Source organism: Falco cherrug, chromosome 8 (genome assembly GCF_023634085.1).
Source record: "Falco cherrug isolate bFalChe1 chromosome 8, bFalChe1.pri, whole genome shotgun sequence".
Taxonomy (NCBI): domain Eukaryota; kingdom Metazoa; phylum Chordata; class Aves; order Falconiformes; family Falconidae; genus Falco; species Falco cherrug.
In genome coordinates, this window is record NC_073704.1 from 55,545,027 (window position 1) to 55,562,448 (window position 17,422).

Consider the following 17,422-nt stretch of genomic DNA (forward strand, 5'->3'; position numbering starts at 1 on the left):
CCATCACCAGGTAGGAGAGGGACCGGGCTCTGTGTCGCTGTCACACCCGCCCACGGGACCCACGCTAAGGGCTGAGGACCCCTTGACCGGGCCGGTGCCGACCATGTGCCCTGCTGTGGCCCGGCGCACCGGGGGGTGTCGGGGTGACCGTCCCCGGGGGATACGGGGCGGGATGCTAGTGGGTGATGGGTGCTCCCAGGGCGGGCCGGCGGGGTGACACCGATGGCACCGGGGGGTGTGGGGGAGGTACGCCGGGACCCCACGCTCCCCGCGGCAGCCGGCCCTCCCTCGCCTCCCCACCGCTGCCCGGGGGCGCCGGGGCGGGCGGCAGCCGGGGGGAGCGGCCCGGGGCGCGGTACCGCCCCCGCCGCCACCGCCCCACGCATGCTCGCCGCCGCTGCCGCCGCCGCGCCGGAGCCGAGCGGAGCGGGACGGGACGGGGCGGGAGCGGACTGGAGGACCCGCCGCCGCAGGTAACGGCGGCCCCGGGGCGCACGTGGCGGGGCTCGGCCGGGCACTGCGGCCGCCGCCCGCCCGGTACCGGCACCCCCGGGGCGGGGGGCGGCTATGGCGGCGGCACGGGCCCCGGGGCGGGGGCGGCCTCCCCCGGGCTGGGGCTGCCGCGGGGGCGGCTTTGTCCGGGACCCGGCCGGGGAAGCGGGGCCGGGGCGTGCACACGCGTGTTCGTGCGTGCGGGTGTGCCCGTAGCCATGTGCTGGCGTGTGCACGCCTGTGCGTGTGCACGTGCCTGTGCCTGTGCACACGCGTGTCTGTGCGTGTGCACGTGCCGGTGCGTGTGCACACGCGTGTCTGCACACGCGCGTGCCGGGGTTCGCAGCTCCTCCGTGGAGCAACAGCACCGGGGCAGCACCCCAGCCCCCGGGCCGGGCACCCCAGCCCCCCCGCAGGACGTGGGGTGCTGTCAGGGCGGGGGGGGGCTGTGGGGCGGTGCGGCCCCCCCGGGAACGGGGTGCTGCGTGGGAAGGTGGGGGCGGGGGGCTCACAGCCTCCGGGCCCCAGCGCTGCCGGCGGGAGTGGGTGCCAGCCTGGTCCCCGCTCCTGCCTCTTCCCTTGGCGGGGACTGACTCGGTGCCAGCCATGTCTGCTCGGCTCTGCCTGCCGTGGGACCCACGAGTGGCCGTGGCCGGAGGTGTGGGACACATGTGCTCCCAGCTCCGGAGGGACTCAGAGCACTGGCAGAGCTGGGGGCTTCCTGCCATGCTCCTGCTGCCGGGCTGCCCCACGGGGCTGGGTAGGGTTTGGGGCCACTTGGGTGACACCAGCCTGTGTCCCCCTGCTGTGGCGGGGTGCCTGCCTGCAGCCAGCTCCACATGGTGTGGCTGGGAGCTCAACGCACCCTGACATGGGGCGTAGGCGCCTAGCCGGGTTCCCACGGCCGGGGGACACATCACTGCCAGCTCTGGGATGCTGGTCCCAGTGAGCACAGGGAAGGGTTTCGGCTGCCCCGCACCCCTGCCGTGCCCTGCAGCCCCCCCGACGCCCATGGGCCTGGCTGGCTCTCACCCCGCACTGTGCCCAGCTCCTCACTGGCAGGTGGGGGTGCTGAGCCCACCCTCCAGGCTCTCAGCCTTGTGCCCAGGGCTATACTTCAGCTGCTGCTCTCTCCACAGGGCTGCCCGGACCACTTCCCCCGGCTCCAGCAGCTGCAGCAGCGCCTGGAACCTGCTCCCGGTCTGGCTGTGCCGGGGGAAGGCTGGCTTTTACGGTAGGCAACCGATGCTGTTCCTCCCTTCCCGTGGGGCTGGGCACTGGGTGCCACCACGCTGGCTGTACAGGGGCTGGTGGATGCTCTGGGTAGCCACCCAACCTGTTGTCATGGGTGGCATGGAAAAAAAATACTTGGCAACTGAGGGGGGCTGGGAGTCTGTGCGCTGCTCCCCTCTCACTGCCCTGTCCGCTCTCTTGCAGACCTGTGGCGGGACTAGCATGGGAGAAGCCCTCCCTGGGCATGGGCAGCGCTAAGGAGCCTGAGGGGCTGCGGCTACTGAGCCGCCAGGCTGGAGCTGAGGACACCTGCGAGCCTGGTGCCAGCTCCCCTGGCTGCCCACCTGCTGGCGAGTGCCTGCCCGGCTCCGGCTGTGCCGTGGGGGGCCGTGCCATGAGGACCTGCTGCGTGGCTGAGCCGGAGGCCCAGGGCACCACGGCTGGCCCAGCAGCAGAGAAGAAGGTGCCATCACCGACGGGACTGGCTCCCAGCACGCTTCTCCCAGATGACAATGTGGAGCCGAGCGTGACGGCAGCAACAGGGAGCTGTGGGGGACCAAGTGGCCCTGTGCTTGCCTGTGGTCCCATGGGCATGGGGGTCCCTGGCACCCAGAAGGACAACGTGGCCCCCGCTCCCACCCTGCCCGAGCCCTGCCTCAAGGCACCCAGCGAGGACATGGGGAACGCGCCAGGTCCTGCCAAACACGTGGCGTTCTTGGAGCCTGCCGCAGGTGCCAGAGCAGCTGAGCTTCCAAGCCAGGAGCAGCCCCAGGGTGGTGCAGGGACATCGTTGGGTGCTGTGCCCCAGCCGAGGGGCGACGAGGCTCCCGAGCAGCCCCAGGGCGACATGGAGGACCCACCCAGCGCCGGCACTGTGGCGAGTGGCGGCCGGAGCGAGGCAGGGCCGAGCCCCACTGCCCTGGGCCAGGGCAGGGCTGAGGGGAGCCCAGCCCAGGCTGTGGGCGCCGGGAGCAGCCAGCAGCCCCAGGCAGCCAAGCTGCTCTGCGAGTCCTACTCCTTTGAGGTGACCCCACCGCAGGACGCCGGGACACAGGACATGGGGACGCAAGTGGACAGCCGGGCGTCCCTGGTGTCGGTGGCTTTGAGCCCCATGAGCCCCCCCGGCGGTGCTGCTGCCTTCACCTTCCCCAAGAGGGAGCTGGGCTCTGCTGTCGCCCCACGCCTGGAGCCCTCCAAGAAGGACGCAGAGATGCAGGTGTCCATGCCCGTGGAGACCCGCTCGGTGGCCACTGGGCCCATGACACCAGTAGCCAAGTCCCCGCAAGCCTCATACCCTGAGGTGCATGTGAAGGGGACGGTGGCAGAGGAGGCTCCAGAGCCCATCCGGGAGGTGAGCTGGGATGAGAAGGGGATGACGTGGGAGGTGTATGGGGCCTCCATGGAGGTGGAGGTGCTGGGCATGGCCATCCAGAAGCACCTGGAGAAGCAGATCGAGGAGCATGGGCGGCAGGTGGTGATGACCCCGCAGAGCACCCGCACCGGCTCTGTCAAGGGAGCCCCCCGCAAAGGCGAGGCCAAGAGGCAGCCCAGCGTCTTCCGCGCTCTGCTGCAAAATGTCCGGCGGCCCCGGTGCTGCTCCCGCGCCGGCCCCGCCATGGAGTGAGTCGCTGCCTGTGCCGGTGGGGTGGGGGTGTCACTGGGCTTCTTGGGGAGGTGGGGAGGGGGCCTTGCCCCGGCGTCCTGAGACACCTGCTACCAGTGTGCAGGGCTCCTGGGGCTGGGGCGGTGACGGAGCACGGCACGCTGGGGCAAGGCATGTCCTTGCTGGGGGTCCCCCTGCCAGCCCAGGGTCCCTCCTGCCAGCCTAGCCCTGTGGAGGTGCCCTGGGACGTGAGGCTGGTACCCTGTCTGTGCTTGGTGGCTTTTTCCAGTGCAAGGAAGCATGTGGCTCCTTCCAGCTGGAGGCAGCTGCTCCCGGGCATCTCTTGCTGGTGGCACAGGTCCGGAGGTGGCTCAGGGTGGGCACGGGTAGGTCACTGCTGGCTGTCCTGAACTCTGACCTCGCTCAAACGCCAGGCAGCAGCATTGCTCCCCATGCTGGAGAGATGCTGGTGCATTGCTGTGCCACCGCTTTGCCTGCCCAGGGCTCTGCCATGCTCTGAGCAGCCCACGGCCACGCACGCGCAGGTCCCCATGGCTGCGCAGGGCAGGGACGTTCAGCCCAGCCCGCTACAGCCCTGTTTTCTCTGCCCCGCTGCCGTGCCATGGGTGCCCCGGAGCTGGGAGGATGTGGCCACGTGGGCCACCAGGACAGATCTCAAATGGGAAAGACTGGGGCCACGCTTGTGGTGGAGAGCTGCTCGTTCCTGTCACCGTGGCTGGAGGCGCTTGTGGAGACCGTCCCCGTGGCCCCCAGCTCCCCCTACCCGGGAGCAGCCACCAGAGCCCAGGGCAGACTCTTACCACAGCTGGCAGTGGAGATGAAGCCTGCCCTGCCACTGGGCACGTCCAGCCACCTCGGTGCCAGAGAGCCCCCACGCACCGGGGATGTGGGTGCGTGTCCCGACATGGGTCCTTCCAGCCCGCTGACTGCTCTCCTCTGACAGCAGCCCGGGATGCAGCTGCAAAGCGCTACCACTTTTTACAGCAGGGGTTTTACAGGGTGGGGGGAGGGGGGCTTTTATCGAACTGTGTTTGCATTTTTGGAGCTTTTTAAGAGACACTTTCAGCCGTGCACATCCTACCTGGAGCCACCTCCTCCCTGGTGGCCTGCAGGGCCGTGACCCTCTTTTCAAACTTTTTCCTACGTTGCCTGCACCCTGTAAGGCTGGAGAGAATTGGGAGTGAAGGGCTGGCATGCAGCGGGGTGAGCATCCCTGTGGCCAGCAGCACTGCTGCATCCTGCCAAAACGTGGGTCCTGGCCTCTCCAGCCTGGCCCCATGCAGAGGACCGGCCCCATGCAGAGGACCAGCCCCACAGTGCCACAGCGAGCAGGGGCCCAGGCCTGTGCCCAGTGCCTGATAGAGGGATGCAAACAGGTGATGCTTGGGGAGCTGCACCATCCCCTCTGGGCAGAGGTGCACTAGGGCTCGAGGTGCTGCGGTCACCAGTGCAGCCGCCTCCCCTGCCTAAGGGGCAAGTCTTGCCCCACCCCCACCCCCCCAAATCCCCGTTGTACATCCTGGGCTGTCTCTTGCCCTGTGGGGGGCTGCGAAGGGCTCGCTGAAGCCGACAGCCAGTGCGGTGGCCAGTGCCTGCTCTGTGCTGCAGCACTCGCCCGGAGCTGGCTCTGCTCAGTGCCTTGGGGTGCTCAAGGGGTGCCGTGGCCACTTGGGGAAGACCTGGGGGCACCCCGCTGCTACCCTGCCCTGGGCTGTCTCACACCTCCAGCCCCACACTGTCGAGCTCCAGCCCACCGGTGCTGAGTCGTCATCACCTACTTCTTTTTTTTCCCTCTTCATTTCTTTTTTGGGGGTGGCAGGGAGGAAGGGGGTGGGAGGACCAACCTGTCAATGTGGATGTTGGGTAATAAAACCTTGCACAAACCTCTGCACTGGGCTGCCTGCACCTCCCTCCCCTGAGTCTGAGCAGGGTTAGTGGACAGTGGGACAGCCCAGGGAAGGGTCCTGGGGACAAGAAGCCAGGCTGAGCCCCATGGTGGCACTCGCCTGCCCTCTGGCACCAGCCTGGCCCGAAACTGGCACCTTGTGCTGGGAGGGATGACTCCAAGCTGGCTGAGCCCCCAGGCAGATGGGCTGATGGCTACAGGACACCATGACCCCTGTGGGACAGATTTATTGCCAGCCTCTGAACACATCATCAAAGTAGCTGCCCGAGTCCTGCTCTGGCCCTGCTGCACCCCTTGTGCCTGCTCACAAGTCCGTGGTGGTGAAGGTAATGTTGGTGTACGCTGTTTTGGTGGGCTCCTTCAGGTTCAGGGCGGCCACCAGCACCTCCTTGTCAGTGGGTTCCTTCAGCTGCGCTTCGTCCTGCTGCAGGGGGAGAGCATGGTCAGAGGGGATGGGGACAGAGATGGGGGACAGGGATATTCCTGTCCTTCCCAGGAGCTGAGGGCTGTCAAGGGGATGGGGTGGAAGGGACACAAAGTGTCCAGGAGCCCAGAGACCACAGCAGAGAGGATGTGGCATGCAGTGGCAGGACTCCCTGCTGGGCATCAGCAGCTCTTTGCAAACTTACCTTGGCACTGATGTTGTCATCCCTGGGTGCGTTTACTGTGTTTTCATCCAGGGAATTCACGCTGGAGAGCAGAGGATGGGGGGTAGAAGAGGGTCCAAGCACTGGCAGAGTGGGTATGGAGGGTGATGGCCCCCTGGTCTTTGGGACCTGACTGCAGAGCTTACCTGGTCACAGAGCTGGAGTCCTCGTGGAAGCCGAGGTCGTGGGAGGGATCGAGCGAGAGGTTCAGCATGGGGTTGGCCCTGGCCAGGGATGGGTGGCAGGTGAGTGACCATCCCATGGGGCTGCAGGGGTAGCCTCGGGCAGCCATGTCCCCCGGGCATGAGGGGTGTGATAGCAAGCCCTGCAGCCCCTGGGGGGGGGGACGTGCCTGGGCTCCTCCCTTCTGCCGCAGGGAGCCCCCCACTCACCCCTCTGCGTTGTACTGGTTGGTGCCAGGGATGCCGGCTCCCTGCTGGGCAGTGGCAGGGCTGTATGTTGTGGCCACCTTCAGAGCTTTCATCGCACTCAGCTTCCTCTTGTAGCTGCAAAGCCCCAGGAATGCGGTGGGTGGGAAGGGCAGGGGGAGCTGGGCCATGCGATGGGGCAGGCAGGAGGGGGATGGAGGGTGGGTCTGTGTCTGGGGGGACCGGTGAGGATGAGGGCAGTGCAGTTACCTCCTGGTAGTGAGAACCAAGACCAGGGTCATGATGAGGATGAAGACGAGCAGGAACACTGCCAGTCCTGCGATGATACCAATGAACTCTGTCTCCCTGGTGGGCTTTGCCACCTCGCCGGGGCCCTGGCACAGAGCAGGGGTGAGGGCACAGCCCCAGCCAGGAGACTCCCCTCCCCCCAGCCCCACATTGGAGCCCTCTCCCTGTGCCCCTTGCCCAGCCCCACTCACGATGACAGCCAGGCCCAAGTTCACCAGCTCAGCCAGGACCAGCGGGTCAGACTGTATGAGCCTGCCAAGGAAAGTGGAGGCATGAGCGGCAGCGCCAGTGCGGGCACGTGGCAGTGCCTGTGCATGGCCCCCGTCCCAGCACACACATGCTCAGCTGGTTGACGTCCAGGGCAGTGCCATTGCTGTAGACGAAGTATGCCTCCATCACCGACTTGGCTTCCACCCTGTGGGATCAAAGAGATGGGGTGAGCAGGTTGCGGTGGTGCAGCTGGAAAGCAGCTGCACCCCCTGCAGCCCCCAGCTGTGGTGGGGACCTGCCTGCCCTGTCCCATCCATGGGATGGGGGCACCCTCCCTCCATTGCCAAACCACCTGGCTCCTGCCCTACTCCCCACAGCTCCTCCTGGGAGGTGGGAGAGGCAGGTCCCACCACCCACCATGCCCAGTGGTGGTGCCAGGAGCAGGGCGTGGGTGCCGTACTGTTCTGGCTGTGGCGGTTGCCCTTCTCGGTGTACAGGTCTTGCCTGTACACCTTGTACGTGGTGCCCTGCCCCTGGGTGATCCCCCCGCAATGCCACCAGCGCATCTCCTTCCCCACCACCTGCAGAGCCCAACTCACTGGGAGGTGCGGGTGTCCTCCATGCTCCGGATGGCCACCACGTAGACCCCTGCCTTGGTCGCAGTGGTCAGTGCCCTAGGAACAGGAGGGATAGAGGGAGGCTGGGCCTGGCATCCTGCTGCTGTGCCCATGGGTGTAGAAAGCAGCTGGACCCCCTGCAACCCCCAGCTGTGGTGGGGACCTGCCTCCCCTGTCCCATCCATGGTTCATGAAGCTGGGAGACACGGCCACCGTGCTTGTGTCCCCTGCTGCGCAGCCGTGCACCCCCAGCCCCGGCCTGGCAGCCCTTACACTTTGATCTTTTCAGAGTTACTCTGGACTTCATCCACTGCTGCCAGAAACAGGAGGCGAACACGGTAGCTCTGATCCACTGTGAAGATCTGCATGTGGAAAGCGGGAGTGAGTGGGGCTGGGCAGGGTGCAGCATGTCCCCAGATGGGGGGATGGGGGTGACACTCACATTCAGCGTGGTCTGTGCTCTGTGCACTGGTGCCTCACAGTCCTGAGCTTCCACTGTCACCTGGTACTGCCCCTTCAGCGAGCCATCGAGGTTGCTGGCCACCCTGCAAGGACAGGAACATCAACAATTCCACTGGGCTGCACAGGATGTCCCCAGGATGGCACTGCCATCCCCCAAGCTCCACCCTGCCACCATGCCCAGGGCAGGACCCCAGGATAGCTTTGTCCCCTCTCCAGCCTGTGCTGGCCCTGCCTGAACGTCTGCCTCCCAGCAGGCAGGAGCCGAGCTGCTCTCCCCCAGCCCTGGCCTGGACCCATGGCCTCACTGGATGCTCCCGATGTAGCCGTCCTGCTCGGGCTTTGGCACCACCTTGAAGAGGTTCTCAAAGGGCCGGCTGGCCCCATTGCCCTCCACGAGCACCACGCTGACGATGGAGAAGGTGATGGTTCCTTTGAGCCCTGAGTCAGCGTCCGTGGCCTGCAGGGACAAAGTGTGGCAGGAGCACAGATGGGAAGAGCCACCACCTGCCCACGGTGCAGACAGGCAAGCCCAGCTCCGTAGACAGACAGACACATGCACACAGCTCCTCACCTTCACGGTAGCCACTTGAAGGTCCACGGGAGAGATTTCAGGGACAACCACTGCCGGGGAAAGACAGGCGGATAGCCTGGTCATGCTGGTGTGCAGCCAGGCTTGCTGCAGACCCCATGCCCATGCAGCCCCAGGGCTCAGCAGAGCTCCGAGCATCCCCCCACTGCCCTCAGCCCCACAGCCTTCATGGAAAGCATGGAGTAACCCCAGCCTGGCCCCTGCACCTCTCACAGCCCTGTCCTGGCTGGGGAAGGTCCCCACTGCTGAGCAGTGTGGCAGAGCATATGCGGGTGCAGAGAGGAGCCCACAGGACACACCAACCCCGGCTGCTCACCAAAGGTCTCCGAGATGGGCAGGAAGAGCGGCGTGTTGTCATTCACATCAGTGATGAGGATCTGCAGGGTTTCTGCAAATGCCCCAAAAGCAGAGCTCCAGTCACCAACAGAGCAGCCCTGCAGCACCCTCCTCCGCTTCCCATGGGAGCCCTGTCCTAGCAGGCACAGGTGTCTGGTGGCAGGGACCAAAAGTGCTGGGGGCACCCTCCCTCCATTGCCAAACCACCTGGCTCCTGCCCTACTCCCCACAGCTCCTCCTGGGAGGTGGGAGAGGCAGGTCCCACCACCCATCACGCCCAGTGGTGGTGGCAGGAGCAGGGAGTGGGTGTCATACCGTTCTGGCTGTAGCGGTTGCCCTTCTCAGTGTACAAATCTTCAGCCCGCAGCGTGAGCACCACCCTGTCACACAACTCATAGTCAATGTCCAAGCTGTTCACCAGCACCGAGCCATTGGGTGCCAGCACAAACCAGTCCCAGCACACCTCCCCAGCGCTGCTCGCCCCCTTGAAGCAGGCAACTGCCAGCTTCTTGAAGACCAGCGAGTGGTTGGTGTCTGGGTCAGAGACGAGCAGTGTGTGGACCAGACCCTGCTGCGTGCCGTTCTCGCTCACGCGTACATCCTGCAGCGAGGGCAGCAGGACAGTGGGGGGCTCGTCATTGATGTCTAGGATGTGGACCACCACCGAGACGTTGGCCTTGCCCCCCACATTGTCCGCAGCTGTGTTCTCTGCCAGCACCACCAAGGAGAAGGACTTCTGCTGCAGGGTGTCATAGTCCAGGGACATGTCAGGGTCTACGGACAGCTGCCCGCTGTAGTGCCCTGGCCCCAGGGAGGACGAGCGGATCAAGAAATTGCTGGAACCACTGCCCCTCTGAAGTAGGAAGGAAATGCGGGAATTTATCTCTGTTCGGTCGGCATCTGTGGCCTCCACCTCACCCACGAGGGATCCTGCAGATGGAGACAGACACTCAGCAGCCAGCAGGCACTGACTCTGGACCACTGCTGGTCCCATGAGCCTGGCCACGCAACTTCTACCTGGAGAGTCTTCAAAGACTGAGAAATTATAGGACTGGCTGAGGAACACGGGTGCATTGTCATTCATGTCCTGCAGGAGACAAAGCACACGGTTATAGCTGCTCCAGGAAACAGGGTCCCCAAGAGCTGGCTGGGGACAGGAGTGTGGGCACCTGTCTGCCCACGGGCAGGAGGCACACAAACCCTCTCCTGCCTCCCTGGATCAGCTATTTCACCTGCCCTCACAGAGAGCCTGGGGACACGGTGCCTGTGCCACGGCCAGGGATCCCACATTCCCTCCCTGCCCGTTCATCCCGTCTCCAAGCCCTTGCCTGCCCCAGTGTGTCCCCGCTTGTGCCCAAGGCTCACCCCCACAGTGATGGTGACGTTCACTGAGGTGGTGTGCTGCGGCACGCCGTGGTCGTACACCTCCACCGTCACAACCATCTGCCCCCGCGCATCTTCCAAGGCCTCGCGGTCCAGCGGCTCCTTGCTGTGCATCTCACCTGTGGCCGCATTGATGGTGAAGTTGTCACTGAACGGTCCTGGCAAGATCTTGAAGCCTAATTTGCTGTTGTTATTGCCAGGCTCGTCGTTGTCAATGGCCTGAAAAGGTCAGCAGTTGGAATGGGGCTGTCTGGCACCTTGGGGACAATCTCTGCTCCTCTCCGACAACCCCCATCATCCCCTCCACTTCCATTGGTGCACACCTGGATCTGCGTTCTGACGTTCTGCCCCTCTTCCACTGAGATGAAGTAGGAGCCGGTGATGACGGGTGCTATGTCATTGTCATCCAGCACAGTGATCTCCAGCACTGTGGTGCCCACTAGGTTGCCCCCATCCTTGGCCTGGAGGTTGGCGTAGTAGATGGAACGAGTCTCCCGGTCCAGCAAGCTCCCATTCTGCACCAGCAGTGCCCCAGTCGTGGTGTTCACCATGAAGATTTTACGGCTACAGCATACACAGAACCGTCACTGGCGCTCAGGCCTGGAGCCCCCTCGCCAGGATGATGCCCCAGTCATGGATGGCTGTGCCCCTACGTACATGTTCTCTGGGAGCAGCTGGTAGGTGATCTGGCCCCAGGCACCACTGTCCGGATCATAGGCCTAAAAAAGAGAAGGAAGCATCTGGTCAATTTGTTTCAGCCCCCAGAGCAGTGATGATTCTGGGGCACTGGCTGCTGGCAGTGAGCACCCCAAAAACATGGCCCTGATGGGCACGAGGTCCCACACCCTGTGGGCCCACTGTCACTGTCTCCTTTCTGTGTGCATGGAGAGACCAGTGCCCTCAACACAAACTGCACTAGCAGCCAGGGGTGCCCAGCGTCCTGCTTGGGGGATGTAAACTGTGGCTGCTCCCTGCCCAGCGCCTGACCGTGATGTTTAGGGAGATGATGGTGCCAGCAGGGCTGTTCTCCATCACGCTCAGGCTGTAGGTGCTCTGGGGGAACTCAGGGATGTGGTCATTGCTGTCAGTGATGCTGATGGTCACGGTGGCTGTGGAGCAGCAGTTTGTGGGGTTCCCTGTGTCATTAGCAACGATCTGCAGGACAGAGAAGCGACAGTGTCTCCCATGGTTCCCCAAACATGAGAAAGAGACTTTTCACACTCCAGCCCAGCCCCCATGCACCAAACAAGTTGCCAGGGCAAAGGCATGTTCTGCTTTGGCTTCTGAATCCTGCAGGAGAAGGGCTATGTGTCCCCTGTACCCTGGCATATGCAGGGAGCTGGGACTGTCCCCATGGCAAGCCAGCACTACAGGTCCCACCTGCACCACCATGAAATGGCTTATCTCGTAGTCCACAGAAGACGGGTCTTGCACCAGCAGCTGGACCTCCCCTGTGCCCACGATCTTTGTGGGGGAGACAGTGAAGGCGCTGGCATTCGGGCCCTGCAGGTACAGCCCATAATTGCTGTTGATGCTCTGCCAGGGAGAGAAACGCAGGAATGAGGGTGGGTAGTCCAGGCAGGACAGACACCTGCACCCTGGCCCAGGTCCCTGGGCAGGCTGCCACCTTGTCCGGGTCATGGGCAACGATGCTGAGGTTGGACACGGGCAGTCTGGAGGAGGAGTGCTCTATGATGTTGCCCCTGAAGTTGTTCTGGGCACCAGTGGAGAAGTTGCAGCTGGGGAGGGAGCAGTGGTAGAATTGGGGCTTGTTGTCATTGACATCGGTCACCATGACTGTCACCAGGGTGCTGGCCTGGGCCACCTTGAGGTGGATGTCCAGCTTCTTCTCACGTGCCTGGACAGGAGGAGAAAGCAGGTTGGAGGGGCTCGGGGAGAGGATGAAGATGGGGTTCCCCTTGCTGCCTCCTACTCACCACGACTTCCAGCAGCACTTCCTCGCCTGGCAGCTGCTCACGGTCCAGGGACCCGCTCACAGTGATGATGCCCGTTGTGTCATTGATAGCAAAGGGAATGCTGGCATCTAGGGCAAGGGGACAGCAGGAACCAGCTGCAGTCACCGAGAAACGCAGGCCTGGCCCTCTCTCTGCCAGAAAGGCAGGCTGGCGGCACCTGGGAGCCCAGAACCAGTCTCTGTGGTGCCCCTTGCTGCCTGATAACCCTGCCTACCCATGCCCCCCTGCTGCTGCTCACCCCCTGCCCATCCTGCCCTGCCCCATCACTCACTGGTGATGCTGTAGGAGATTTCATCATTCACCCCTGTGTCTCTGTCCATAGCGGTGACGGTCAGCACAGTGGTGCCCTGCAGGGACATGGCCATCAGGGCAGGACCTAGGATGTCTCCAGCAGCACCCATGCCTGGTGGTCCGGCACCCTGGGGTGTCAGAGCCCCCAGGGAGGGCCAGGGGTAGGGACATGCCACTGGGGTAGGTGGGCTCCTTACCAGGGCACAGTTCTCGGGCACAGAGCCGGAGTAGGGCTCATTGAGAAACCGTGGGTCCAGGTTGGGCAGGTCACGGATAGTCAGGGTCAGGTAGGTTGAGCTCTTCTGGAAGATCAACTCATTGTGCAGCATGCCCCCGCTGTCCTGGGGAGCAGAGTACCTGTTAGTCCCACAGCCCCCTTACCTGGCAGTCCCGCTCCCCCAGCCCAGCTGGCCCCCACCATGGCGAGGATCTTGAGCTGGTAGAAGGTGTTCTTGGCATAGTCCAGTGAGCCATTGAGCATCACACTCCCGTTGGACAGGATGTAGAAGAGCCGTTGATTCTTCATGCTGTCTGGGATCACCTGAGCAGGGGACATCAATTCATCACCCTGCCACCAAGGCAGGGAGCAGAGGTCCCCCAGCAGAGACGGGAGCTAAACCCCCACCCTTCTGCCGAGCTTGGCCCACGGACCGTGGGGACCCCCTATCACCTGGCTCATCCCCAGTTTGCAACTGTTCAGCACCTTGCACCCACCGCCCAGCGGGTGCAGAGCCAGCCCTCCTGACCCAACACGTACCCCTGCTCCTGCAGAGCCACGGGGCTGCCCCCGTCCGGGTCCCCCAGCACCTCTGTCCCACAGGGGTGGCTCAGGGGTGGCTTTGGGGTATGGCATGCCCCACTCTGCAATGAACTGTGCTCACCTCCTCGATGCTGTAGCTGACTTTGGAGGCGTTCCCTGTGTCGCTGTCATTGGCAAACACGGTGTAGATGGTGCTGTTGGGTTTCATGTTCTGGGCACACAGGAGGGTGGTTGTGGCATCACCCAGGAGAGCAGGGGGGTTGGTGCTGGGCCAGGCCCCTGACAGTCCTCCTGTGGGGTGGTCTGGCCCCACAGGGTTCCAGGGGCTGCCCAGTGCATCCCCACACAGGAATGAGCTACTGCCCTTGCTCATGCTAGGCACGATCCCCCCTGCCACTCTCCCTGGGAGCAGAGCCTGCCCCCCAGCCCTGGGGGGGAGCTGGGATCAGCCCCACTCCCTGTCTGCACCCTGATCCTGCCTCACCCTGGCGTGGGCTGAGCGGCAGCTTGGGCACTCCCTGGTCAGAAACTCATCACAAGGGCAGAGTCCCATCCATGTGTCAGCGCCTTGGACTGTCACAGAGGCACCTGCCGGGAACTGCCCCGGCATGGAGCGCTCCCAGGTCAGCCGTGCGGGCTGCACCATTGCCCCATGCCCATGCCCACCATCACCACACACCCAGGTGTGGGGGTCACCCCCTTCCTGGTGCACTGTTGTCCTGCTACCAGCACACTCATGCCACAGGAGCCACCCAGCACCCCTATCCTGCTGCCCACAGGGGCCAGGAGGTCCCAGGGAGGTACCTCGGGGATGGATGTTTCATACGGCAGGTGCTGGAAGACCGGGGCGTTGTCATTACGGTCCTCCACGATGATTGTGAGTTTTCTGGAGACCTACCAGGGAGGACATGTGATGGGTGTGGGAGATGGTGCCTGGCAGAGTTGGGTGCAGTTTTGGCACCCTGTGGCCACCATGGCTCCGGAGCCAGCCAGCATCACCCACCCCTGGGCAAAGCCCACCTCCAACGCCCTTCCCTACCGAGCCTCATCCACAGTCCCACCGAGACCCTGCTCCCTTCCCTGTTCCCATCACCCACTTCAGCCACCCAGCCCATGCCCCAGCACTCACTGCATCGTTCATCCCATCAGACACCCTGACGGTGATGGTGAGCCTGGCATGGAGCTGGGGGAACACAAGGCAGGACTTGGTCAGGCCAGGTGAAGCTTAGTCCTTGGGCAGTTAAGCCTCAGTGCCCTCCCACATACCATCCCTGGGTGGGATGCTTCTCCCAAATGGCTTTCCCCCCACCAGAGCTGGGCTCCAGGGCCAGGGGGTGACCCACAGTAGCACTGTGAGCAGCTCTCCCACAGGGCTCGTGGCTCTGCCCTCTGTCCTCACCACCACAGGCTGCCCAGCTCAGGCAGGGACATCTGCCCTGGTCTCCTCTTACCTCACGGTCCAGGGTGTTCCTCAGCATCACGTTGCCTGTCTGGGCATCAACAGAGAAGTAGAAGGCCTCTGGCCCACTGATGCTGTAGGTGAGTGGGTCCCCGTCTATGTCAGTAGCTGTCAGCTGGAAAGCATGCTGGCCTGGGGGCACAGGCAGTGTCAGCCCCTGCCCAAGGACCCCCGGCCACTCCTCCTGCACCCCAGAGCTTCTGCGAGACTTCCCCACTCACCCGGCTCCAGGTCCTCAGGCACGTAGACAAAGGTCATGTTGAAGAAGGGAGCTGCGTTGCCTGAAACTACAAGGAGATGGGCTGAGCACCACCCCTGCACCGAGCTCCACCAGCACCCTGCACCCAGAAGCACCTACTGAGCTCCAACCCCAGCTCCCAGCTGTGGATTTGGTCTCCAGGTGAGGCAGGTGAACGAACCAGCCCTCACTTTCCCCGTGATCATCCCACACCTCCCACCTCCAGACCTCCAGCTGGAGGACAACTCCAGCTGCAGCACCCATGCCAGATGTGATCCACACTGCGGAGCCGCCTGCCTGCTCTGCCTGCCCTGGAGCAGCAAGGCTGTCATTGGGTCACCAAGGTGCCATTGGGGTGGGCAGCTGTTTTGGGGGTCCTAGCTGTCCTCAGGGAATTCAGAATGAATGCTGGGGGCTGAAAGCCTCCAAAGCCTCCCATCCACCCGTGCCAGCTGCCGAGCAAAGTCCTCACCTGTCACCAGGAGGAAGGGGAGCAGCACCAGTGAGTTCCATGCCATCCTGCCTGCACGCCTGTAGGAGAACAAGCACCTGAGGCTGACGGCTGCCTGCTGCCACCAGCCACCCCACATCCCTTCTGGGGGATGGCACAGGAGGAGCTGTGGGGGGGACAGTCCCCTCTGCTGAGCCAGGCTGGTGAGCAAGCACCAGGCTTTGTGCCACATCACCGAGCACAGGCTTCTTGGGGACGTGGCACAGGGGGACAGGGTTGGCCTCCAGGTGCCGGAGATCATAGGGGTGCTTGGGGACCCCAGGAGCCTCTTCTGGGCATGGCTGGAGGCTCCATTGTTTGGGCTCAACTGGGCCTCTCCAAGCAGCGCTTGGAGCCCAAGAGCAATCCATGACATCATGGTGGTGTCCCCCTCCTCATGTCACGGCCTGTGGGCAGCCCGACAGCCAACAGACACCCCCACCTCCCTCCAAGACGGACCCCAATGCCCATGGGGGCCAGGGCAGGGGCCGACATCCCTTACCTGTGGCTGCGTCACTTGGGATGCTGCTGGGCGGGCTGCTCTGCGCTCGCACCCTGACACCACCAGAGACCTTTGCCTCCTGCAGTAAACACGTTCATCAATTATTAACTGCAATTAAGGGGTGAGAGATACCTCCCTCATCTTCCTTATTCCTTGTGTTCATCCCCCAGCTCCTGCCCAGTCCAGCTCGACGCTCGGTCCCCAGCCCCAGCCCCCCAGGTCCCCACACTGGGTGCCTTCCCCCATGATTCAGCCACCCCAACCTGCACCCATGGGACTCCGGCTCCCAGGAGGGATGCAGAGCCTGCAGGGATGCAGAGGGATCTTGAACCGCCCCAGGGGACTGGAGAGGGGCTGGGGAAATGCCCCACAGCCCCTGGGCTGGGGACACCAGGGTCCCACCGGGACAGGGGGTGGGCACCAACCCCGTGGTGCAGCTACCTGCGTGGGTGCCTGGGGCCCTCTGCACCCCTCTGCCACCCGCTCCCCTCTGCAGGGGCTTGGACCAGCCTCCCTGACCTACTTGGGACACACTGGGGACAAGGGTGGATTGTGCAGCTCCATTCAGGCAGAAGAAGGATGGGAGGTGGCGGGCGGTGAGAGGGGCATGGCCAGCCCTGGGCCTGTGGGACCCCCACCTCTGTGGCATCGGGCTCCCTTCACCCCTGTTCCCTGGGGAACCCACGGGGTCTGGATGGCCGGGAAGCTCTGGGATTCCCCCAGCCACCCACCCTGCTCCGAGGTCCCCATCTCACTGCACACCTGGGTCAGGGAGCCTGCAGAGAAGGGGCTACAGGGGCCCAGCCTGGGAGATCCCCCTCAGCAAGCCCCTCCAGGGCTGGTCGAGGACCCCCCCAGCCCATGCAAAAGCTGCCTCGGGACACCCCCACAGACACCCCATGGGCTGCCTGGGGGTACTCCTGGAGACCCCTGGGCTGGCCCAGGATTAACCCGCTGAGCCCCCCGGGGCTGGTGCTGGACACCCCTCTACAAACTGCCTGTGGCTGTCCCGGAACGCCCCACTCCTCCGAAGGGCTGGCCCGGGATATCTTCCCCAGCACAGCCCCGGTCCGGCTTTGGTGTGCGCTGCCACTCGGAGCATTACGGCCGGAGCGCCCTACAGCGCGGTTTGGGTGGCGCCGCGCTTGGGCATAGTACGGCGGGAGGGGAGCGGGCGCGCCCATCGGCGCGGCGCGGGGTGGTGGTGGTGGCGCGGCCGGTTCCATCGGGGCGGCGGGCGCAGGGGCGCCATGAGGCGGGGCTGAGGCCGGGCCGAGGCCGGAGCGGGAGCGGCACCGGGACGGACACCGAGCCCGGCGGGCCCGGCCGCCGCGCCATGCGAGCGGGCTGAGCGGCAGGCAGGGCCGGGGCAGGCACCGAGCGGCCCGCGAGCGCTGGGGGCGCGCCTCCGGTAGGTACGGGGCGCGGCGGCGGCCGCGGGCCTGGGCTGCGCGGGGCAGGGCCGGTGCACCGGGAAAAGGCGGCGGGCTGGGCCCGGGGCTTGGGGAAGGAGGTAGGGAGAGCCCGTGC

The 17,422-nt window shown here is 64.5% G+C and overlaps 2 protein-coding genes across 4 annotated transcripts; one reads left to right on the forward strand and one right to left on the reverse strand.

Annotated features, from left to right (window-relative positions):
* The first annotated feature begins 185 nt into the window (after nt 1-185).
* GPRIN1 (G protein regulated inducer of neurite outgrowth 1) lies at nt 186-5,240 on the forward strand. Its single transcript, XM_055718461.1, has 3 exons — nt 186-473; nt 1,632-1,726; nt 1,930-5,240. The coding sequence occupies exons 1-3, from the start codon at nt 186-188 to the stop codon at nt 3,347-3,349; spliced, it is 1,803 nt and encodes a 600-aa protein (XP_055574436.1). The 3' UTR covers nt 3,350-5,240.
* A 234-nt stretch (nt 5,241-5,474) lies between these two features.
* CDHR2 (cadherin related family member 2) lies at nt 5,475-16,646 on the reverse strand. 3 transcript variants are annotated; one of them, XM_055719482.1, is made up of 33 exons: nt 16,334-16,646; nt 15,893-15,971; nt 15,373-15,431; nt 14,884-14,949; nt 14,655-14,794; nt 14,333-14,386; nt 14,008-14,097; nt 13,325-13,414; nt 12,862-12,984; nt 12,641-12,784; nt 12,424-12,499; nt 12,114-12,220; nt 11,804-12,034; nt 11,557-11,712; nt 11,164-11,331; nt 10,834-10,895; nt 10,500-10,740; nt 10,159-10,395; nt 9,811-9,880; nt 9,109-9,723; nt 8,774-8,845; nt 8,440-8,489; nt 8,174-8,325; nt 7,849-7,951; nt 7,680-7,768; nt 7,389-7,463; nt 6,917-6,994; nt 6,771-6,831; nt 6,541-6,665; nt 6,295-6,408; nt 6,049-6,126; nt 5,885-5,945; nt 5,475-5,676 (listed from the first exon to the last, which is right to left on the reverse strand). In XM_055719482.1, the coding sequence occupies exons 3-33, from the start codon at nt 15,416-15,418 to the stop codon at nt 5,560-5,562; spliced, it is 3,891 nt and encodes a 1,296-aa protein (XP_055575457.1). In that variant the 5' UTR covers nt 15,419-15,431; nt 15,893-15,971; nt 16,334-16,646; the 3' UTR covers nt 5,475-5,559. The 3 variants fall into 3 exon arrangements, with proteins under 3 accessions (XP_055575457.1, XP_055575455.1, XP_055575456.1); XM_055719480.1 differs by having other exon boundaries at nt 5,475-5,679; XM_055719481.1 differs by lacking the exon at nt 16,334-16,646 and adding an exon at nt 16,156-16,282 and having other exon boundaries at nt 5,475-5,679.
* Nucleotides 16,647-17,422: the final 776 nt, after the last annotated feature.